The sequence below is a fragment of the Spermophilus citellus genome, assembly GCF_964194105.1.
Source record: "Spermophilus citellus genome assembly, chromosome: 2".
Lineage (NCBI taxonomy): Eukaryota > Metazoa > Chordata > Mammalia > Rodentia > Sciuridae > Spermophilus > Spermophilus citellus.
The window spans coordinates 34,005,309-34,023,579 of NC_138183.1; the positions used below are offsets into that span (position 1 = coordinate 34,005,309).

Below are 18,271 nucleotides of genomic sequence, written 5' to 3' on the forward strand. Positions count from 1 at the left end.
GTCAGGAGGCTGCGGTGTCCGTCCGAACTGTTGCTGTTGATCTTTGTTAAGGTGGATCTGCCAGATCGTGGTCAGGTCACCTCTCCCCTCCTGGAACAGGAAATCACCCAGGGGTGAAACTCATGTGCCGTGCGAATGCCACCCCACCCCTGCCCTTCCCAGTGGTTCAGCATCACGGATGACACTGCCCTGCCTCAGATGCACAGGGACAGGGTGGTCATTTTCTCAATCTGCTCTCCTGCTGGCAGTGTTCCTCTTCTGGCCCTTTCTTTCCCTCCCTGGGCACTTTCTCTCTTCCTTTAGCACTAACTTGAGCACTTAATATTTTTGCCTTCCTAGTCCTGGGATGGGCCATTTCTCCAAGAGCCCTGATTCTTCCTGGGGTAGGGGAGGGACTATTGAGAAAACCAACATCCGGGCGCTGGATGTACTCACTGCTTCTAAGGGCTTTTTCAGTGGACTGCACTTGAAAGACTCATTTTTAATATTTTAAACTAAAGTGTTCGAACTGACCATGAGTACAGACTCAGACAATATGGGACGTCCTGTGTCACCTGGTCTGCATTCTTCAAAATGCCCGGAAAACAACACAAGCTACCACAAAAGACAGGGGACTGCTCTAGATGGGAAAAGCCCAGGAACAAAACAAAGGAGAAAACCCGACAATTGCAAAGCATGAATGTAGATTGGCTCCTGAATCATAAAAACGAGAAGGGCATTTTTGGGAAATTGAAGAAATTCGTGGACTCTGCATTAGATGATAGTAAATTATTGTTCATGTTCACAAGTGTGGTAATGGCATTGTAATGATATGGCAGGGTGTCATTCTTAGGAGACGCATTCTGAGCTGTTCTGGTATAAAGCGTCATGTTGTCTGTGAGCCAAGTTCAAACACCTTGAAACCAAAAAGTTTGCGTGTATGTGTGCCCGAGTCTGCATGAACACACACACACACAGACACACACACACACACACACACACACACACAACACATTCATATTTATAGAGAGAAAAGCAGATGTAGAGAACGACAAATGTAAATGACAGGTACATGGTGTTCACTGTACTGTTCTTTCGACTTTTTTTAGATTTCAATATTTTCACAATAAAAGCTATAAATATGCTAGGGGGTGGGGGTTAGGGGAGAACGTTCTCCTTGATTGGACAGGAAAAATGTGACCAAAGTCCCCTTACAGATCTTTCTCCATTTGATTCTATTAGAAACTTGATGTGCTCTTAGGTTCCTTTATTCTGTTTTCAGTTTTTTAGGGACCAGTTCATTTGTTCTTGAATAGTTTTATTTTGTTTTCAAATACATGCAGCTTTTATATGATTCCATAGTCCAAATTATTCAGCAAGGTGTGATGGAGAATCCAGGGCTCTGATCCCGGTTCCCTCCTTTATTCTATCCCACTCTCTATGCTGAGCCAGGATCTGTTACTTTTTTTAAAAAGCAACATTTTTTTTAAAATTGTAGATGGACACAATACTTTTGTTTTATTTTTATGTGGTATTGAGGATGGAACCCAGAGTCTCACATGTGCCAGGCAAGTGCTCTTCCATGGAGCCCCAGCCCCAGCCCCAGCCCCAGCCCCATGATCTGTTACTTTTACATTTTTCCTGGCACTGTTTCTTATTACAGATGTGTGCATGGGTGTGTGTATGTGTGTGTGTGTGTGTGTGTGTGTGTTTTCCTCTTCCCTCCATCTTACCCAGAAGGCAGCATCCTATGGATACTCTTCTGCATTTTGTTATTTTCACTTAATTTTCTTCGGCTCGCTGCTTTGCGCGGTAGAAAGCCAGCCCTATTCCTGGTCCAGATGAGCAACACTTTTTTGTGTGGATGTACCACGGCTCGTCCAGCCAGCCTCTGTGGGTAGACTAGTCACCAGGGTCACTTCCAGTCTTTTGGAATAATCTTGGCCACCTACTTGTTCCAGGGTAATTCCCAAAAGTGGGACATCTAGGTCAAAGGAAAAATACATCTGTAATTTCTCTGGAAAATACAGAAAAAATAAGTGAATGCACTTGGTTAAGAAGAGCAGCAAGGAAAAGGGCTGATACCTAAGTAGGGGGTTTAAAGCAATTAGGGTGAGAGAATCCCTTCGTCAAAGAGCTGGTGGGAAACCCTTCAGCCACTGCTGACTTCCTTCTGGCAATGTTCATGTTCTCACCTGAAGAGAGAAGAAATTATGAAATGAAACACAGAATTACAAGATCATGAAATTTCAGAGTTCAGATAAAAACCACCTTCTGGTAACAACAAGGAAACAGAGACCCAGGAAGAGGATTCGGTTCAATTCCATCCAATCCAGTGATCCCTAAATGAAATCCTGGCTTCATCATAGAGCACGATACCTGTTTTTAGTTTCCACCAGGAGTTGAATGTGAAACCACACTACAGAGAGCCCCCTCCACCCCCAGGGTGATCCGTCAGCCGTACTGTGGTTCAGATCTCTGAGAGCTTGGCTGTCACGATGACATCACCTTCGACAGAATTCTCTCCGTGTAAGTGGATTTTGTTTCACGTCTTCTGTGTTATTCTGGGGTATTCAGATGCAGTCATGATGATGAATTGGATCTGGCGGAGGGTTTGACTGGCTGTGTGCACTCCAGCTGATGATGTGGGTGGCCATGTTTGCTGAGGGTAGTCTGCAGTGACATAACCATGGCGTTGGTGGAGTTGTGTTTTGATTCTGAGCAGGCATCATGGAGAAGAGAATAGATTTCGCCCAGCCCAGCCCAACCCAGCCATGAACTTGGAGGGTGAACCTGGGCAAGTCCCTTCTTGGTGGTCCTCTGTGTCTAAAACCAAGAGCTGGACAAGCCCAGAACAGCACATCAATGAATGGCACCCACACCGCTATTTTCTCCTGTGCTCATGCAGACATAACTAATGAATCCCCACTCGTTCATTCTTCACCTGCCTCACCCTCTCCTCTCTGCTGCTCCTGTCAGCCCACAGGTGATACTGCACAGGCCCGAGCCTGTTTTTCTAGATCTGCCTTGGATTGTTACTTAGGGTTACCAAATAGAATACTGGATTTTCAGTTAAATTTGAATTTAGAAAAAGATTTTTTTTTCAGCGCAAGAATGCTCTTAATATTACTGCATCTGGCAACCCTACTACTTAGGCCTCTTCAGTTATTTCTCTTTTTCTGTTCCCTGTGCAATCTATTTCTTTGGTTTGAGAGATCCACCCTCTCTTTAGACTTCCGGTAGTGCCTATTTCCCCAGTGCCCAGATAAAAGTTCGCTCATTCTCTAATTGTTTAGGTTCACATTACAACTTCATTTAGCTGAAAATGATCAAGATTTAGGTAGGTTTTTTTCCTTCCTCCCTGAGGATCCTATTCTTGTAAAACTCCCTGAAGAACCTATAATCCCAGGTTTCCCAGACTTCATCATTTGCATATCACTTTCTTGAATTTGCCAGTCCATCCACCACTCATATTATTTGCTTCTTTAATATTTTCCTTTAAATTGACTCATTATTCTCCATTTAAGTCTCATAAATGGAGAATCAGTATCATTTGCCAAGAAGGTAGCAAAAAAGCAAATAAATGGAAAACATATCTATTAAGATCTGAAAGTGCTCATCTGGGGATCACCTGAGATCATGGGGTGTTCTGCCCTCGATACACATGAAACTCAACACTGACTGATGCCACTCCCTGTTGTTTTGGGGACACCTTCTGTGAGCCTCACAGATCATCCCTGAGGATTTTCTTGACTGCCTCCAGCGATGGAGAGCTCAGTACTTTGCAAGGTCTTGATGCATTGTTGAAGCCCTTATTGTCAAGTGTTTCTTCTTCACATCCATCGCCACCAGCCTCCTTTAAACAGCTATATGTCCATCCTAGTTTTCCCCCTGGGAACCACAGTTAGCTCCGTCGTATTCATTCACACGTTCATTCACTCAGCAAGTATTTGGGGTTTGTCGCGGGGCGGCTTGAGGGTTATGAAGTTTTTTTCTGAGTGAAGGAAGATGCAATTCCATTACGGTGTGATAAGGCTCGGGATGCGGTGGGGGATGGGGGCGACACCTGGGCCTAGACTGGGGGTGGAGGCACTGCTAGGAAGGCCTCTTCCTACAGAATGAGAGAGAGTCTGGCTGGCTTTGGGGAGCAGAAGGAGCCATATGAGGGTGGAAAAGGGGGCTGGAGAGGTAGAGCAGGTGGGGAGCAGAGAGGCCAGGTGGGCCTGGTGGCCCTCATCCTGGGTGATGACGAAGGACATACTCTCTGTAAAGCAGTGGCACGTCCAAGCTCTCGTTGTGTTTTGAACAGAGCCCTGGAGACGTGGTCAGTGCAGGACTAATCTTCCCAGGTCCTCAGGTAGGCGACTGAGGCCTAATAGGCATCTGGCAGGGACTGTGGCTGTCCCCCCAAAGAGTGGGGTCTTTCTATTACCGAGCCAGGCAGCAGCAGCCCAGGCCCCTGCGGGCACCTCAGCCCCAGCCCACAGGGCCCACGCTGACCTCCTCTGTCCCATCAAAGGAAACGTCACTTTCTTGGAAAGCTGAAGCAAGTCTCTGTGGCCTGGGGCCTCATGGTCAGCCTCTTCCTGTCTTGCTCCCAGAAGGCTCTGGCTCACAGGGGCAACATGGGTCTGAGATGACACTTTCTGTGACAGCTCTAGTGTCCCTGTGACACAGGGTGTGTGGTGCCTGGTGGCCTCTGCCCTCCAGGCCCTCCATGGACTCCTGGTTGGTGCATCAGTGGGCGGGAGGTTCGAGGGCCTCCTGGGAGTCTTGGCCTGTCTAGTTGAATGATTCTGCTCTGGACTCCATCGGTTCAAGGGGACAGGCTCAAACCCCGCCCGCTGTCCTCAGCCAGGGACACCAGCACTGTCCTTCCTGCTCAGGTCTGGTCTGTGTGAGGACCATGCCGTGGTCCAGAGGGCAGAGCACGGAGGTGTGCTGCCATCCTGCTGTCTCCCTGCCTGTCTTCTACATTTGCTGCCGAGAACAGACAGCTCACCTGCCAATCCCTGCGGTGGGCCTGGCCACCGGTCCCTTTAGTGCCCCACAGGAGGAGGAGGACAGCGCTGGGACTGAGGGAGAGCAGGGAGGGCCCCCAGGAGGAGGTGTTGGAGCATAGGAGCTGGCCCGAGGGACGGGAGGTGTGTGTCCCCTCGCGCTGCAAGAGTGGAGCGGGGCCCGGCACACCTTCCCCCACGATGTGAGCCCAGCCTGTCGGGTAATTAGAGGTGCCACATTGACGTGAGGAGGCATGATTTCTGCAGCGTGGTAATTAAAAGGCAGTTGGCTTCACAGCTGTGCTCACACGAGAACGCTTTCACCCCTAAAGACACCAGCCGACGCCAAGTGCAAAGGAGCCCAGGGAACCAAAGAGACTCCTCGTGTCATTTGTTAATTTCCTGCATTTGTCACCTGCACAGCTGTAAGGGGGGAAACGGGACATTTTACCAGAAGTTTTAAGGGAAAATTGAAGACATACATCCTAATTGTACACAATCAGGCAGGCAATCTAATCATTATTGTGTTTGTAATTAACAAGCCATTTAAAAATCACCGGGATAGGGTGCAGAAGGCCTGATGAAGAACGATGTTCCTACCTGGTGGCAGCTACGTCACTGTGACCCAACACTTTTGTCCACTGAGGCCTCTCATCTATGAAGTGGGTATACGTACCCCACCTGAGGTGATATGGAGTGATAGGGCTGTGGAAATTAAAAGTCCCCATGTCACCATAAGAACTACTATTCCATCCTCCTGGCTTGGAAGCCCAGGAGTTGTGACTCTCTGCTGGCAAGCATGGGTTGGGTGCCTCTGCTACTCGGAATCTCACAACAGCTCTGAGGCAGGAGTATGACCCTGTTCTTATAGAAGAAGAGACCGAGGTCCCCAAAGGTGCAGAAATCTCCCAGAGTTGCTTAGGCGCAGGCTGAGGTGCTGCTCAGACCCAGTCTGTCCAGGTGGAAACAAAATTCTTACCCTTGGGCCACCCTATGGCTCAGCGTTGACTTCATTTTGTTGTTTCTCTACGTTCCTTCCATTTTTTTTTTAAAAAAGAAATATCTGAGGGAGTTATTTTTAAAAATATTTTTTACTTGTAGATGGACACAATATCTTTATTTTATTTATTTTTATATGGTGCTGAGGGTCGAACCCAGTACCTCACACTTATGAGGCAAGCGCTCTAACATGGAGCCACAACCCCAGCCCCTGGGGGAGTTATTTTTGTTTTCTAATCTTCTTTACATAAAATAATGGTGTAAATATTGAAGGAGGGAGCAAAGAAGGAAAATGTTTAACTCTCATAGCAAAATAATCATATCTTGAGAAAGAATTCAACTACTTCACAATGTACTGCTTATAAGCAAATAGTAGCTATTTCTTAAATCAGGTGACGGGCAGGTGGATATTAGCTTCATTATTATTCTTCAAAATGGACATATTTTGAGGTGATATTTGAGGATGAAGGTTTTTAAATTTTTGTGAAGAATTTTTAAAAATAGCATGCATATAATTTTTGTTTCATATCATAGAATCCAAAGCATGATAAGCCACTGCCGTGGGTTATTTTTTCTTTCAAGTAAATCTTGTGTTTTCTTCCTCTTCCTTTTTACCTGGCCCCAGTCGCCTCCCCATCTTAGATCTGGGTGCCTCCCTAGGAAGGCCCTTTTGTTTCTGGAGAGAGGACTTCTTTCTGATAACCAAAGTCCCAAGCCCCACATTGCCACTTGCTGACATGTGACTCTGACCAAGTCAGTTACCCTTTCTGAGCTTCAGTCTCTTCCCCTATAAAGTAAGAGTAATACAATTACTCTTTACTATGGATTTTTTCGATGATTGAAGCAAGTATGTCTTGGAAATCGTTAAACCATAGAGAAGAAGCTTAGCAGTCTGTGGAATGGGTGGGGACTTGTGAAGTTAGTCTCTCTGATCTGCCAGCTGCTTGCAATGTGACTGTGTACAAATGACTTAACCTCTCTGCGCCTTATTTCCTTGTCTGAAAAACTGCAGGTCACCCTAGTGACAATCTCACAGGGCTGTTTTGCACATTCCAGTGAGAGAGTAAGTAGTAAGCTCTCCCTGTGATGCTTACTCCATGTTTGTTATTTGATCATTTCAAGGAGTCAAATAGCTAAACTCAAATCCTAATTTTGCCATTTACTACGTGTGGGGCCCCGGGCATGTCACTATATCTTCCTGCCTCAGTTTCTCCAAGAGGAAAAAAAATATCTCCTCTGCATTGCTTGCAAATGGCTGCTAGTCTCAGTGAGTATGGCCATGAAAAGGGGTGGTGAAGGCTGCATTGCTGGTCACCTCTCAGTGATGAAAACCTCGACTCACCTGCAGGAAGAAGCCGTGATTGTTCCCCAAGTGGTTCCAGCCCAGACTGTCTCTGAAGACAGAGATTTAAAACCTACCAGCAAGTCTACGTGTGCTGTCCTGAAGGCCCCAGTCATATGGGGGCTTTGAGAAAAGCACAGCACCCAGCCCCTCGCCAGGCGCTCATTAACCAGTACCCTCCTACCCCTCCGCATCACAGTGACCTCACGGGCGTCTACGCTGAGGTACTTGGTGTCCAAATGGTTTTCCATCAGGAGTTGGGCGCAGAGGCCACTTGGCGCAGCCCCCAAGTGGCCCTGAGTTCCCAGCGCACCCGGCCCACACTTTGTGTACCTCCTGGCACTGACCACAAACAGTGTTTTGTCAAAAGCTTCCTGAGAAAGTTGCGTTGCATTCAGCTCTGCTGAAAGGGACCCGAGATGACAAATACCTCCCTCATTTAATTACAGACAGAGTCAGCAAACTCACGGCCGAGGAAAGAGCAAGGCTCGCTGGCTTTCTCAGCCCTGCATCTGGCCCGAGTTCCCTACCTAGCACTTAGCAACTGTGGCCACCCCTGTTTCAACCATCCCCCATGGAAATGCCTTATTTCTGCTGAAAAGTTCAATTCAGGTGCCCGAAATCAGGTAATGCAGGAATTGTGTTTGGCAAGAATTCGTCAATGGCTTGGAATTTAATAAAGATCGTGAAGTTGGGGGATGTATTTACATTTTTCATCTAGGTTTATATCTGCAAAAGAGAAGTAAGGCAAACAAAAAATTGTCTGAATAAGTCAAGATTAAAAAAGAAATCCACCCACTCAAAACCAACAAGCTCCTTAATCATTTTCTTCAGTAAATGGAGAGAAAAAGCAGTTTTGCAGCTACAAGGAAACAGCCATCACTCAGATGCCTGAACAGGGGAGATGGCTTGCCCTTGCTCTTTCCTAAAGAGACAGGTGGAGCCCAGGTCCCTCAGATCCTTAAGTGGCCTTGGAGTGGCCGGAGCCAGCGTTCCATTTCTCTCTGCCTGGGCGATGGGGTGCTTACTGCTCCAGTTCAATGCACGGACCCTAAACTCAAAAACCTGTTGCTGCCCGCCAGAGTGCCCTCTGGGAGATGGATGCTGGCCACTCTCTTCCATCCCGCTGTGCTGGTGATGTGTGCATTGCCCCAAATCTTCCAGCCAAGCCCTCCCTGGAAACTTGCTGTGTTTGAGAGATCCCCTCGCCCCCAGGCCTGGGAATTAGCCTTCTCCTCCCTGTTCTATGGACTCCTCAGAGCTAGGCTGAAGAAAGAACCAGACATGACGTCCAAAGAGTGGTTTCCATCTCTGTTACTACCCTGCGCACTTCCTGTGGACTGCAGTTTTACTAGCTGTAAAATGGATGATAGTCTATCTGAAAGCACCGATTGATCACCAGGGCGGACTCGTCCATGCAGACTGTCCCTCAGATAGTTCACATCACAATGAGCCACTTGGGTGGTGGCCTGGGCAGTCAGTTCACTTCTCTGTCCGTTTGTCAACCCACTGTTGGACAATTTCATTCTCAGGCATTTTAGAGACTGGATTTGGCTGGGGGAGTGTAGATGAGAGGGTAACAGTAATTCTGTCCCTGGGAAGACAGCCACAGGACCGCTGGGCTCACAGGCTCTCCACAAAGCCAGCTCCACCACCTGGCCAGCATCCTAACCGTGAGCACCGTGGACCCCCTGTGTCTGTACAGCCTGGCAGGCCACACAGTCCTTTCACATCCTGACGTCATCCCAGCAAGGCAGTTGGGACAGAGCAGTCCCCCTTCCCTGACAAACGAGAAGAGGTTAAGTGACTTGACAGGATCACGCGGGGGGCAGAAGGCGGAGCTGAGGGTCAAACCCATGGTCTTGGAGCTGGGGGATCTGGGTCACCACCTGCCTTGCTCCCTCCTTGCTGGGTGTCTCTGGGGTTCAGACTGAGGGTCGTGTGTCATCTCCCAGGGACTATGAGGGTGGGGGATGTGCGCCCTGATGGTGTGGGTTCCACTCCTCCATTTCTAAGTTTTGTGATCTTGGGCAAATGCACATAGCAGAATATCTACCATGTTAGCCACTTTAAAGTGAAAAATTCAGTGTCATCGAGAACACTCACAGTGTGGTGCCACCATCACCGCTGACTAGTGCTACAACATTTTCATCCCCCCAAAGAAAGCCCTGTGCCCATTAAATAGTCACTCTCCAGTCCCCCACCCCCACCCCGCCCCCAGCCCTGGTAAGCACCAATCTGCCTCCTCGGCCAGGTTCCTAACCTGGAAGTCTGTAAGGTGAGAAGAGCAGCGGCACTGCCCTGGGGTGGGGGCGACGTGAGCAGGAGTGGGATAACTGGGCAGCACTGGGCACAAGTGGAAGGCAGGACCTGCTGCTCTGTGGTGGGCTTCTGGAAAGACCTCTTGGCCATGAGGACCAGGTGCAAAGCTGTTCGCCTGGCCGACATCCTGGCTTCCAGGAGAAGTCCACAGCACTCTGTGAACTGGGCCTTTGACACTGAGATGCTAGGAGATTTGGCCACCACTCAGGCCAGGTGGCCGTGGGTAGTTCCGCAAAGCCAGAAGTCCTGTGGCTGGTGTGGTTGGGCAGTTTCTGGACACCTTCATTAGCACAAGTACCCAGGCAAGTTCCTGGGTGGGGATGAAAGAAGGAAATGCAGCTTCAGGACCTTCTGAGGACTAGGCTGTGCCCAAGGATCTCCTGGACACCTGCTCCGGGCAGGGAGAACCCCTCTGTGCTCCAGGTGCTGCCTGGCTGCAGATGGGGGGCAGGGAGAGGCGGGGACTCCAAGTCCCACTCAGTGCCCACAGCTGGCAGGGTTGGGGTGTGAGGGGGGCACAGCAGCCGGCAAAACCCAATAGACAGCAGTCTGAGGGTGCACATCAGGAACCTCCAAACCTTCCCATCAACCCTTGCTCTAAATGGCATCTAAACCATGCAAAGGAGAATGTGAGGCCCTGCTACGTAATGGACTGATTAATTCAGATTGAATTTATTTGCAATTTTCCTAATACTTTTAATGGGGTGACCTGACCTATAACTTTGCACTATTTAAGAATATAAGGTTTACTAAATTAAAGAATGGTGTACACACACGAAGCAAAACAAAACAACCAAAGGGGAGCATTTAGCACTAACAGTAGCCAACAGAACATCCTCCAGCTTTCCTTGGGAAGATCCACTAATTCTACAGTAGATGAATCTGGATTGCTAAAACATCACCTCCTGGCACTCTAAACCTTGTCTCACAAAGTAGTGAACATCCTGAAAATAGATGAACATTCCTTTCTCTCCTCCCCTCCACCCCCAATCTGGATTAGAGACCAGGATCTGGAAATCGGACAGCTATGTCTTTACTTCATGGTGGCTGATCTCCGAGGCAAACAAAGTACTTTTTTTTTCTCTTCATGCTCCTCCTGTGTCTTTCCAAATTCAGAGAGTTATAAATTCCTAGAAAAGAAAATTGAATAGGAAGAGGAGAGGAATATACTCTAAGTGCACTGCATTTTGGGAATTGAGTTTTTTTTTTTTTTTTTTTTATGGGCAGAAAAGAACACTAGCAGCAATGCACCAGGGGAACTTAATGTACCATATTGATGCAGAGTCTTAGAAAACCAGGCACTGAGAATAAAAAATGATGTCACCTAATCACTGTAAACCAGCGTAAGGTGAGAGCCTACTAGACACCAATAGCTTTGCTCAGATACTTACCCTTCAGTTTCCTAAGAAACATTCCCAGTCATAAACAGGCAGAAAACAGAGCCAAGAGCAGTCCACCTGTGGTGTCTCTCTCCTGATAAGCTGAATCTGGAAAGACTTGCCTTGCTTCTGAAGGTGAGCACATTGAAAACATCTTTGAAAAAGTACTTCAAAAATAATCAAAGGAGCACAATACCCAAAAGAAGCAGGGGAAGAGACCACTTCTGAAAACTATCTACTGTAGGATAAAGAAGAGAACTTTCAGAAGGGTGGTTGGCATCCTCAACCTTCCACAAAACAACACAGGTCCCATGCAATAGCCTGAGACAAGAGGATGGGCGGGGGATGTGATCACATGAAGTGAACAGTGAACCCAAAATGTCCATAACACAATAAAAATGCATTCCAGTCAATAAAGCTCAAAGTGGAGGCTGTTGCAAATCAGGTCAGGAAACTCAGAACAAAGACCCCGGATGGCTGACATGCGTGTGCACATCTGCTCAGCTATATCATAGAGAGCTTCCTGGGCAAACAGGAAAGGAGGACCACTTTGTCTCTGAAAGACTTACAAAATTAGGAAGTCTGATAACTCCAAATATTGGCCAGGAAGTGAAGAAATAAGAACCCTTATACCTTATTGCCAGAACTGTGGATGATATAGCCATTTTACTAGAAAATGGTGAAAGTTAATATGCACATACTCCATAATAAAGAAGATAGGATAAAATAAGATGTTCTTCTAAAATGAAGACAAGAATCAAGAGATGAAATCATGACAGCAAATATGATAACTATGGAATGAAGAGACAGCATATAATAATCGGGTGTGCCAGAGGGAGATGAGAATACATACGAATACAATAGAAACACACTATGTATGCTGTATTTATTATGTATAATATATACAGTATGATAAGGATAAGTATGGTATATAATAAATACACTAGCTCTATTGTATAAATGATTATTATGTATAATATACACAATTTAAATTTTATATATATATATATATATATATATATATATATATATATATATACAATTTTTTTTTCTGAGTTGGAAGACTTCAGTGTCTAAATTAAAGGACGCTTGTATCACAGATCAAATAGAGTGCTGCACCCAGATCTATCCTGGCAACTTTTTTTTTGATTCCAAGAGAAAATATCTTTTAAGCATTCAAGCAGAGAAAACCAGTCCCCTATGAATGAACAATGACTGAGCTAGCCTCAGAGTTCTCTTGAGCCTCACTTTGTAGTTTCAAGGGAAAGAAGTAGTAGCCCAAGGATTTTATACCCAGCCAAATTCCATCATTATCAAGACAACAGAGGCCCATCCTCAGCAAGTTTCCAATTCCTTCCCTTCTTCAGAATATCAGAAAGCACTCCATCGGGCTGAGACCTACATAGAGGTGTGTCCAAGATCACATACCAAGGGAACACAAGGAAACAAAAAGGCATAAAGAGAGAATCAGATGGTTAATGAGATGGTGCAGGACCAAGCATTTATTATAGAAATATATGCACATAAAGAATATGTGCTGTTTTCAAGAATTAAATATTTAAGATAATCTTAACAGAATACAAATAGAAGGAGGATCAAAGCTACAGACAGAAACACGAGTACAAACTAAAGGGTCATATTTTTTTTTTCTTGGTACTGAGGGTTGCACCCAGGAGTATTTAACCACTGAGCCACATCTTCGGCCCTTTTTGTTTATTTTTTTTTTTTATTTTGAGACAGGGTGTTGCTAAGTTGCTTAGAGCCTTACTAAGTTGCTAAGGTTGACTTTGAACTTATGATCCTCCTGTCTCAGCCTCTCGTGTCACTGGGATTTCAGATGAGCACCACCGTGCCCAGTGGGTCATATCTTAATATCAAGCAAGATATAATATAAAACCAAAAGCAATAAAATGACACAGATATTTATTTTACATTGACAAATGTTTTAATCCTCAATTCACCTAATGACTATCCACTAAGTACCTGCTATTTGTATTAGACAAGGTACACATTGCTGAAAAATAAAAATCATGATGAACCTTTACACTCAAAACAACATAAAATCAAAGCATCAAAGCAGACACTGTTGAAAAACACAGGGAAATGGTCCGAGGCAAGAGAGAAAAATTTAGTAATACTATCTCTCAGCATTTGATAGACCAAGTCAGCAAAAATAGGAAGCATATGAAAATATAATTAGAGCTTGATTATATCTATTATGCATAAGTAGTCTCATGAAGGATTCTATAGCTTACAACTAGAGACTGCATCTTTTTTTCCTCCCAATACCATGGAACTTTTACAAGAGTTTACTGTATAAAAGCCCAGAAAGAAAATCTCAATAATTTGCCAAAGCAAACACTGTACAGGCCAAAAATTCTCAAAACAATGCAATAAAAGTAGATATAACAAAAACTATGAATTAAAATTTAAAATACTCTCAGAAATAGATCCCTGGTTAGGGATTAACTGGAGCCCTGATCACAGTCTGTTCAGAAACTAATTTGGTTGTGTGAAATAAGGCAGGGAGCCCAGAAGTGTGGGTCTTTAAGTTAGGGTGCTGATGCTGGTGGCCCTGGTGTTGTGGATGCTGGAGGAGAAAGGTCTGGGGACCACACAGGATGCAGTGGACAGCCATCGGGCAGGGAAGAGCACTGATGTTAGGAATCCTTTAGTCCTGAGTTCAAGTCCTGCTTCCACCTCTTATTGGCTACGGTGGATAACTGAATATCACCCCATCTCTCAGCTTCAGTCTGCTTATTCATAACTTTTTTCTTCCTGACACCATGGAACTTTTACAAGAGTTTACTGTATAAAAGCCCAGAAAGAAAATCTCAGTAATTTGGTATTGATCTGCACTGGGGGTTCTCAACCCTCCCTTGGCATCAAACTCACCTGGAAAGATTTTTTTTTAAATACCACTGTTTGGGCTGTAGGTCCAGGAATTCTGACCTAGTTGATTTGGAGTGGGATCAAGTTATCAGATTTTTAAAAATCTCCCCAAGTGATTCCAATGTGCAGCCAGGATAGAGAACCCCCAAACCAGGTGATTTCTTAGATTACCCCCAGTTCTGAAGTTCAGCAATACTAGTAGGCACCTGAGCCTGCCCGTGGAAGAAAGTTTCAAGAGGCTAAAGCCAGAGAAAGAGAGACACGCACAGCAATTCAATCAAAATGTGCATTATCTCAAATGGTGCAGAAAATGTCGGCGCCAGTTAATATTTTGCACCCAACATGATTTAGACCTGGGGCATATATTGTACTCCAAGCCCATGGTAAACACAATGGACCATTTATTCACTGAACAGTAACCACCGTAATTACCTACAGGGCAAACATATGAGGTTGTTGGAGCAACAATTAATTGTGGACCTGGAACTAATGGGACAATAACGGTAAAGTATCAACCAGAGTGTGATTCAGAAATCACATCAGAAAATCAATATTTTCCAAATTGTATTAGATAAGCATTTTGGGGGCTTCGATGGCATGCATAATATCCCAGGTCCTGAAAAGTGTTGCTCCAGGATTTTTTTCAGATAGCTGCCCCCTTACCCTGGTGAGCAGAGGAAACTTGCAGGGTGGTTTTAATTTTGAGAAAAGAATCGTGGATAATAGGTTAGAGAGGACTGTACAGAGCTGTTCTTTCTGGCACTCTCCACAGGACCTAAATCTCACCCGAAGGCAGGTGTGTGGATTTTGTTTGGATTATGGGATCCTCTTTGTGAATCTGTTAAAGCCATGAAATCTTTTTTTCAGGAAAAAAAAAATATGTGTATATTTGTATGCACATAGACACTCACACAAACTTTTTCCTACAGTTTTTGGAGGGTCCAGAGACATTGTGGGACCCTTCTGTTCTCATGAGGTTATGGCACAGACTCCCTGTCCACACCTCCAGGCACAGGGATGTCACTACTTCGATTGGCAGGGTTTCCATTGCTGGACAACTCTGAATGTGGGGGCTCCTCCATGCACCCCGCTGGATGGTTACTCTCTTCTTCGCATTGGTCCTTATTCTACCCAGAATCTTTTCAACAGTCATTCTGCCCTTGACTCTTACCAATGGTGAGGTGTCCCTGTTTCTGTGGGGATCTTAGAAATCGATTTCTCGAGGCACTCCCTAGCTTCAGGCAATGGCTGACGGGCGTTGCACGGTCAGCTGCAACAGATTGGATCTGCAGGGGCTTGCAGAGTGGAAACAGGACCTCCAGGGATCTGAGGGAGTGGCTGACTGCACTCTGATCAGACCAGGGAAAAGGATGGATCTCGATAGCTTGCCCTCCTGGAGCCCAGGGAGAAAGTGCCAGTGAAGGACCTTTCTCTGGGACAGAAGGGTGCAGGATGTTGTTTCCCTGGATGCGGAAACTAGACTCTGGGATGTATAGAGTTGAGAGCTGCTGCTGAGACAAGCAAGGGTGCAGGAGGACACTGGTGACAGTGCAGACTGAGCTTGCTGCAGCTTGCCCTCTCTGGATCAAAGATTTAATGATGCCAAAGAAAGGAGAGAAGGGAGGGGAGGAGAGAGGGAGGGAGGGAGGGAGAGAGGGAGGGAGGGAGAAAGAACAGATTAGAAGAAATCATGAGCAATTCTTTCATAATCTCAGAGTAGGGAAGGCCTTTCTAAATATGACACAAAATCTGAAGACATTAAGAGAAAAAAGTGATAAATTCACCCACTTAAACAACAACAACAACAATATTTTTAGCTGGGCACAGTGGTGCTTAGCAGCTCAGGAGGCAGAGGCAGGAGGATCCTGAGTTCAAAGTCAATCTCAGCAACTTAGCAACGTCCTAAGCAACTCAGTGAGACCCTATCTCTAAATAAAATACAGAAAAGGGCTGGGGATGCAGCTCAGTGGTAAGCACTCCTGGGTCCAATCCCTGGTACCAAAAAACAAACAAACAAACAAAAACACTTTTGCATGAAAAATCAGACTATAAGCAACATCAAAAGATGAAGTACAAACTGGACCAAAACAACTTAAAGCGCTAATTTCTTTAATATAGAAGATCACTTTTCTACAAACAGAGGGGAAGACTAAAAGTCAAACTGGAAAATGGACAAAGGATGGGAATAGTTTCCAGAAAGGAATTAAAAATTGCTGCTAAACATAGGATGAGAGACTCAGCCTCACTCACAATGAGATAAATGCAAATTAGAACTAGAAGATGCCATTGCTCCCCATCACCCTGCAGAGATCAAAAAGGCTGATAACCACCTTCTGTGGAAGAGGCCCAGGGAAAGGAGAGCCGAGATCAGAGGAAGTGTCAGAGGAGTGGTGACATTTAAGCTGGACAGATCATTAAAATCGCAACTTAACAACTTACTGGCACTTAAAGAAGAAACAATAAAGGGAAAGATGGACAGATTTGACTACTGAGTGTAAATTAAAATACCCACACCCAACACAAAGGCAGACAGAGGTCTTTGCCACAGCTCTTACAGCCCGACCTGGATCCCGTACATATAAAAAGTCTTAATTAAATTCAATTAGAAAAGCATTACAAGAACCTCAAAAAGTAAAGGACACGAAAAAGAAATTCCTTAACTAGGACACGCTCCTTGTTAAGAACCACATGGAAAAGGCTCAACGTCATGAGGAACTGTGAACACAATGATTCAGGTTTTTAAAGTGATAATTCATTATAAAATTAGATAGAAAAATGTTCTATTCCCTGTTGACAAGAATGTGGTGAAATTGGCCCTCTAATTATACCTGACCAGCAGATATGCAGATTGGTAAAATTCTTTGGGGAAATAAGTACAGTCTAAAGGTTCATTTCCTATCTTTTTTCTCCCCTACCTTTGGTACCAGGGATTGAACATAGGGTGCTTAACCACTGAGCCACATCTCTAGTCCTTTTTTATATTTTATTTTGAGATAGGGTCTCACTGAGTTGCTTAGGGCCTTTGAACCTCTGCCTCAGCCTCCCAAGCAGCTGGGATTACAGGTTTGCACCATCGGGCCGGGTTTCATTTCCTCTCTTTATCTGGGCAATTTTACATACCAGACTCTGTCCTATAGAATAATCCTGAAATATAGGGGAAGATGCTATGCACAAAGAAGCCTGCAGAATAATAGGACAAATTACAAACAATGTCCCCAAACTAGAGACGACTCAGTAAATTGTGATATGTTCATATGCTAGAATATTATGCAGCTATTAAAATGTTTACAGGGAGTTTTTAACAGAATGACTAAGTGTTTGTAGAACAATGTTAACTAGGGGAAAAACAGTTGCACTGTGTATGTAGAGTGATCTCAAGAAACTTTTGAAAAAAGTCCAATCACTGTGCATAAAGATGAGAAAGAAACAGACCCCACATTAATGGTGGATCTTTGGTAGATGCCTGTTTTTTCTTTTCTTTTTTTGTCCTTCTTTCTCCTGTTTTGCACCTTTTAACCATCTCTTCCATTTGGATGTATTACTCTTAACAATCAAAAACCTTAAAAAAAAAATACCTTGCACCATCCATTTCTGTCCCAAGACAGGATGGAGGGCTGCTGAGCTCCTAGTAAAAAGCATCGTCTCTTTTTTGTTTTTTGTTTTGTTTTTTCAGCTTTCCTTTGCTGCCACCACGCCTGTCCTAGCTGATAAGAAAAAATACCCTTACTTCTTCCGGACCGTGCCGTCGGACAACGCGGTGAACCCGGCCATCCTGAAGCTGCTGAAGCACTACCACTGGAAGCGCGTGGGCACGCTCACGCAGGACGTGCAGAGGTTCTCCGAGGTAGGCCCAGCATCTGTGCCCCGGGGGCCTGGGCTCACCCTGGGCTGCGTGAGTGACAGCCCCCGGCTGCTCTGCTAGATTCCACCAGCACCGTGGAGGCTGCTTGGCCTCTGACAAAAGAGCTGGTAGCTGAGGGATGTGCACCTGGGCCCGTGGGACCCTCAGCCATGGCCCTAGAGGGGAGTGAGAACTCCCCTGTCACTCTTCCCCTTACTCCTAAAAGGCCCTGTGGCCTCATCCTGCTTACTGATGATAGAGTGACCATCTGAAAGCAAACGGGCCACCAATAGGTTTGCTCCTGTGAGCAGAGTTTGGGGGAGAAATTGGCTTGGAACCAAGACTCCTAGGTCATCTTGGATAGTGCTTTGTGGGTTTTTTTGTTTTTAAAAATGTTTTACAAACATGCATAAATACATGGTGCTTTGTTTTATTTCATACAACAATGCAAAAATATATATGGTGTTAGTGTTGTTTTCTCCAACGGCCCTGTCCCTCCCCCTCCCAGGTCCCCCCC

At 45.4% G+C, this 18,271-nt stretch overlaps 1 protein-coding gene across 1 annotated transcript in view; it reads left to right on the forward strand.

The window, feature by feature from the left end:
- GABBR2 (gamma-aminobutyric acid type B receptor subunit 2) overlaps positions 1-18,271 on the forward strand; it is a gene marked incomplete at both ends in the record, with an annotated part of 350,598 nt that overhangs the window by 132,890 nt on the left and 199,437 nt on the right. The window contains one exon of the mRNA XM_081281796.1: positions 17,587-17,757. Within this exon, the coding sequence (XP_081137922.1) occupies positions 17,587-17,757 (171 nt within the window). The remainder of the gene's footprint in view (positions 1-17,586; positions 17,758-18,271) is intronic.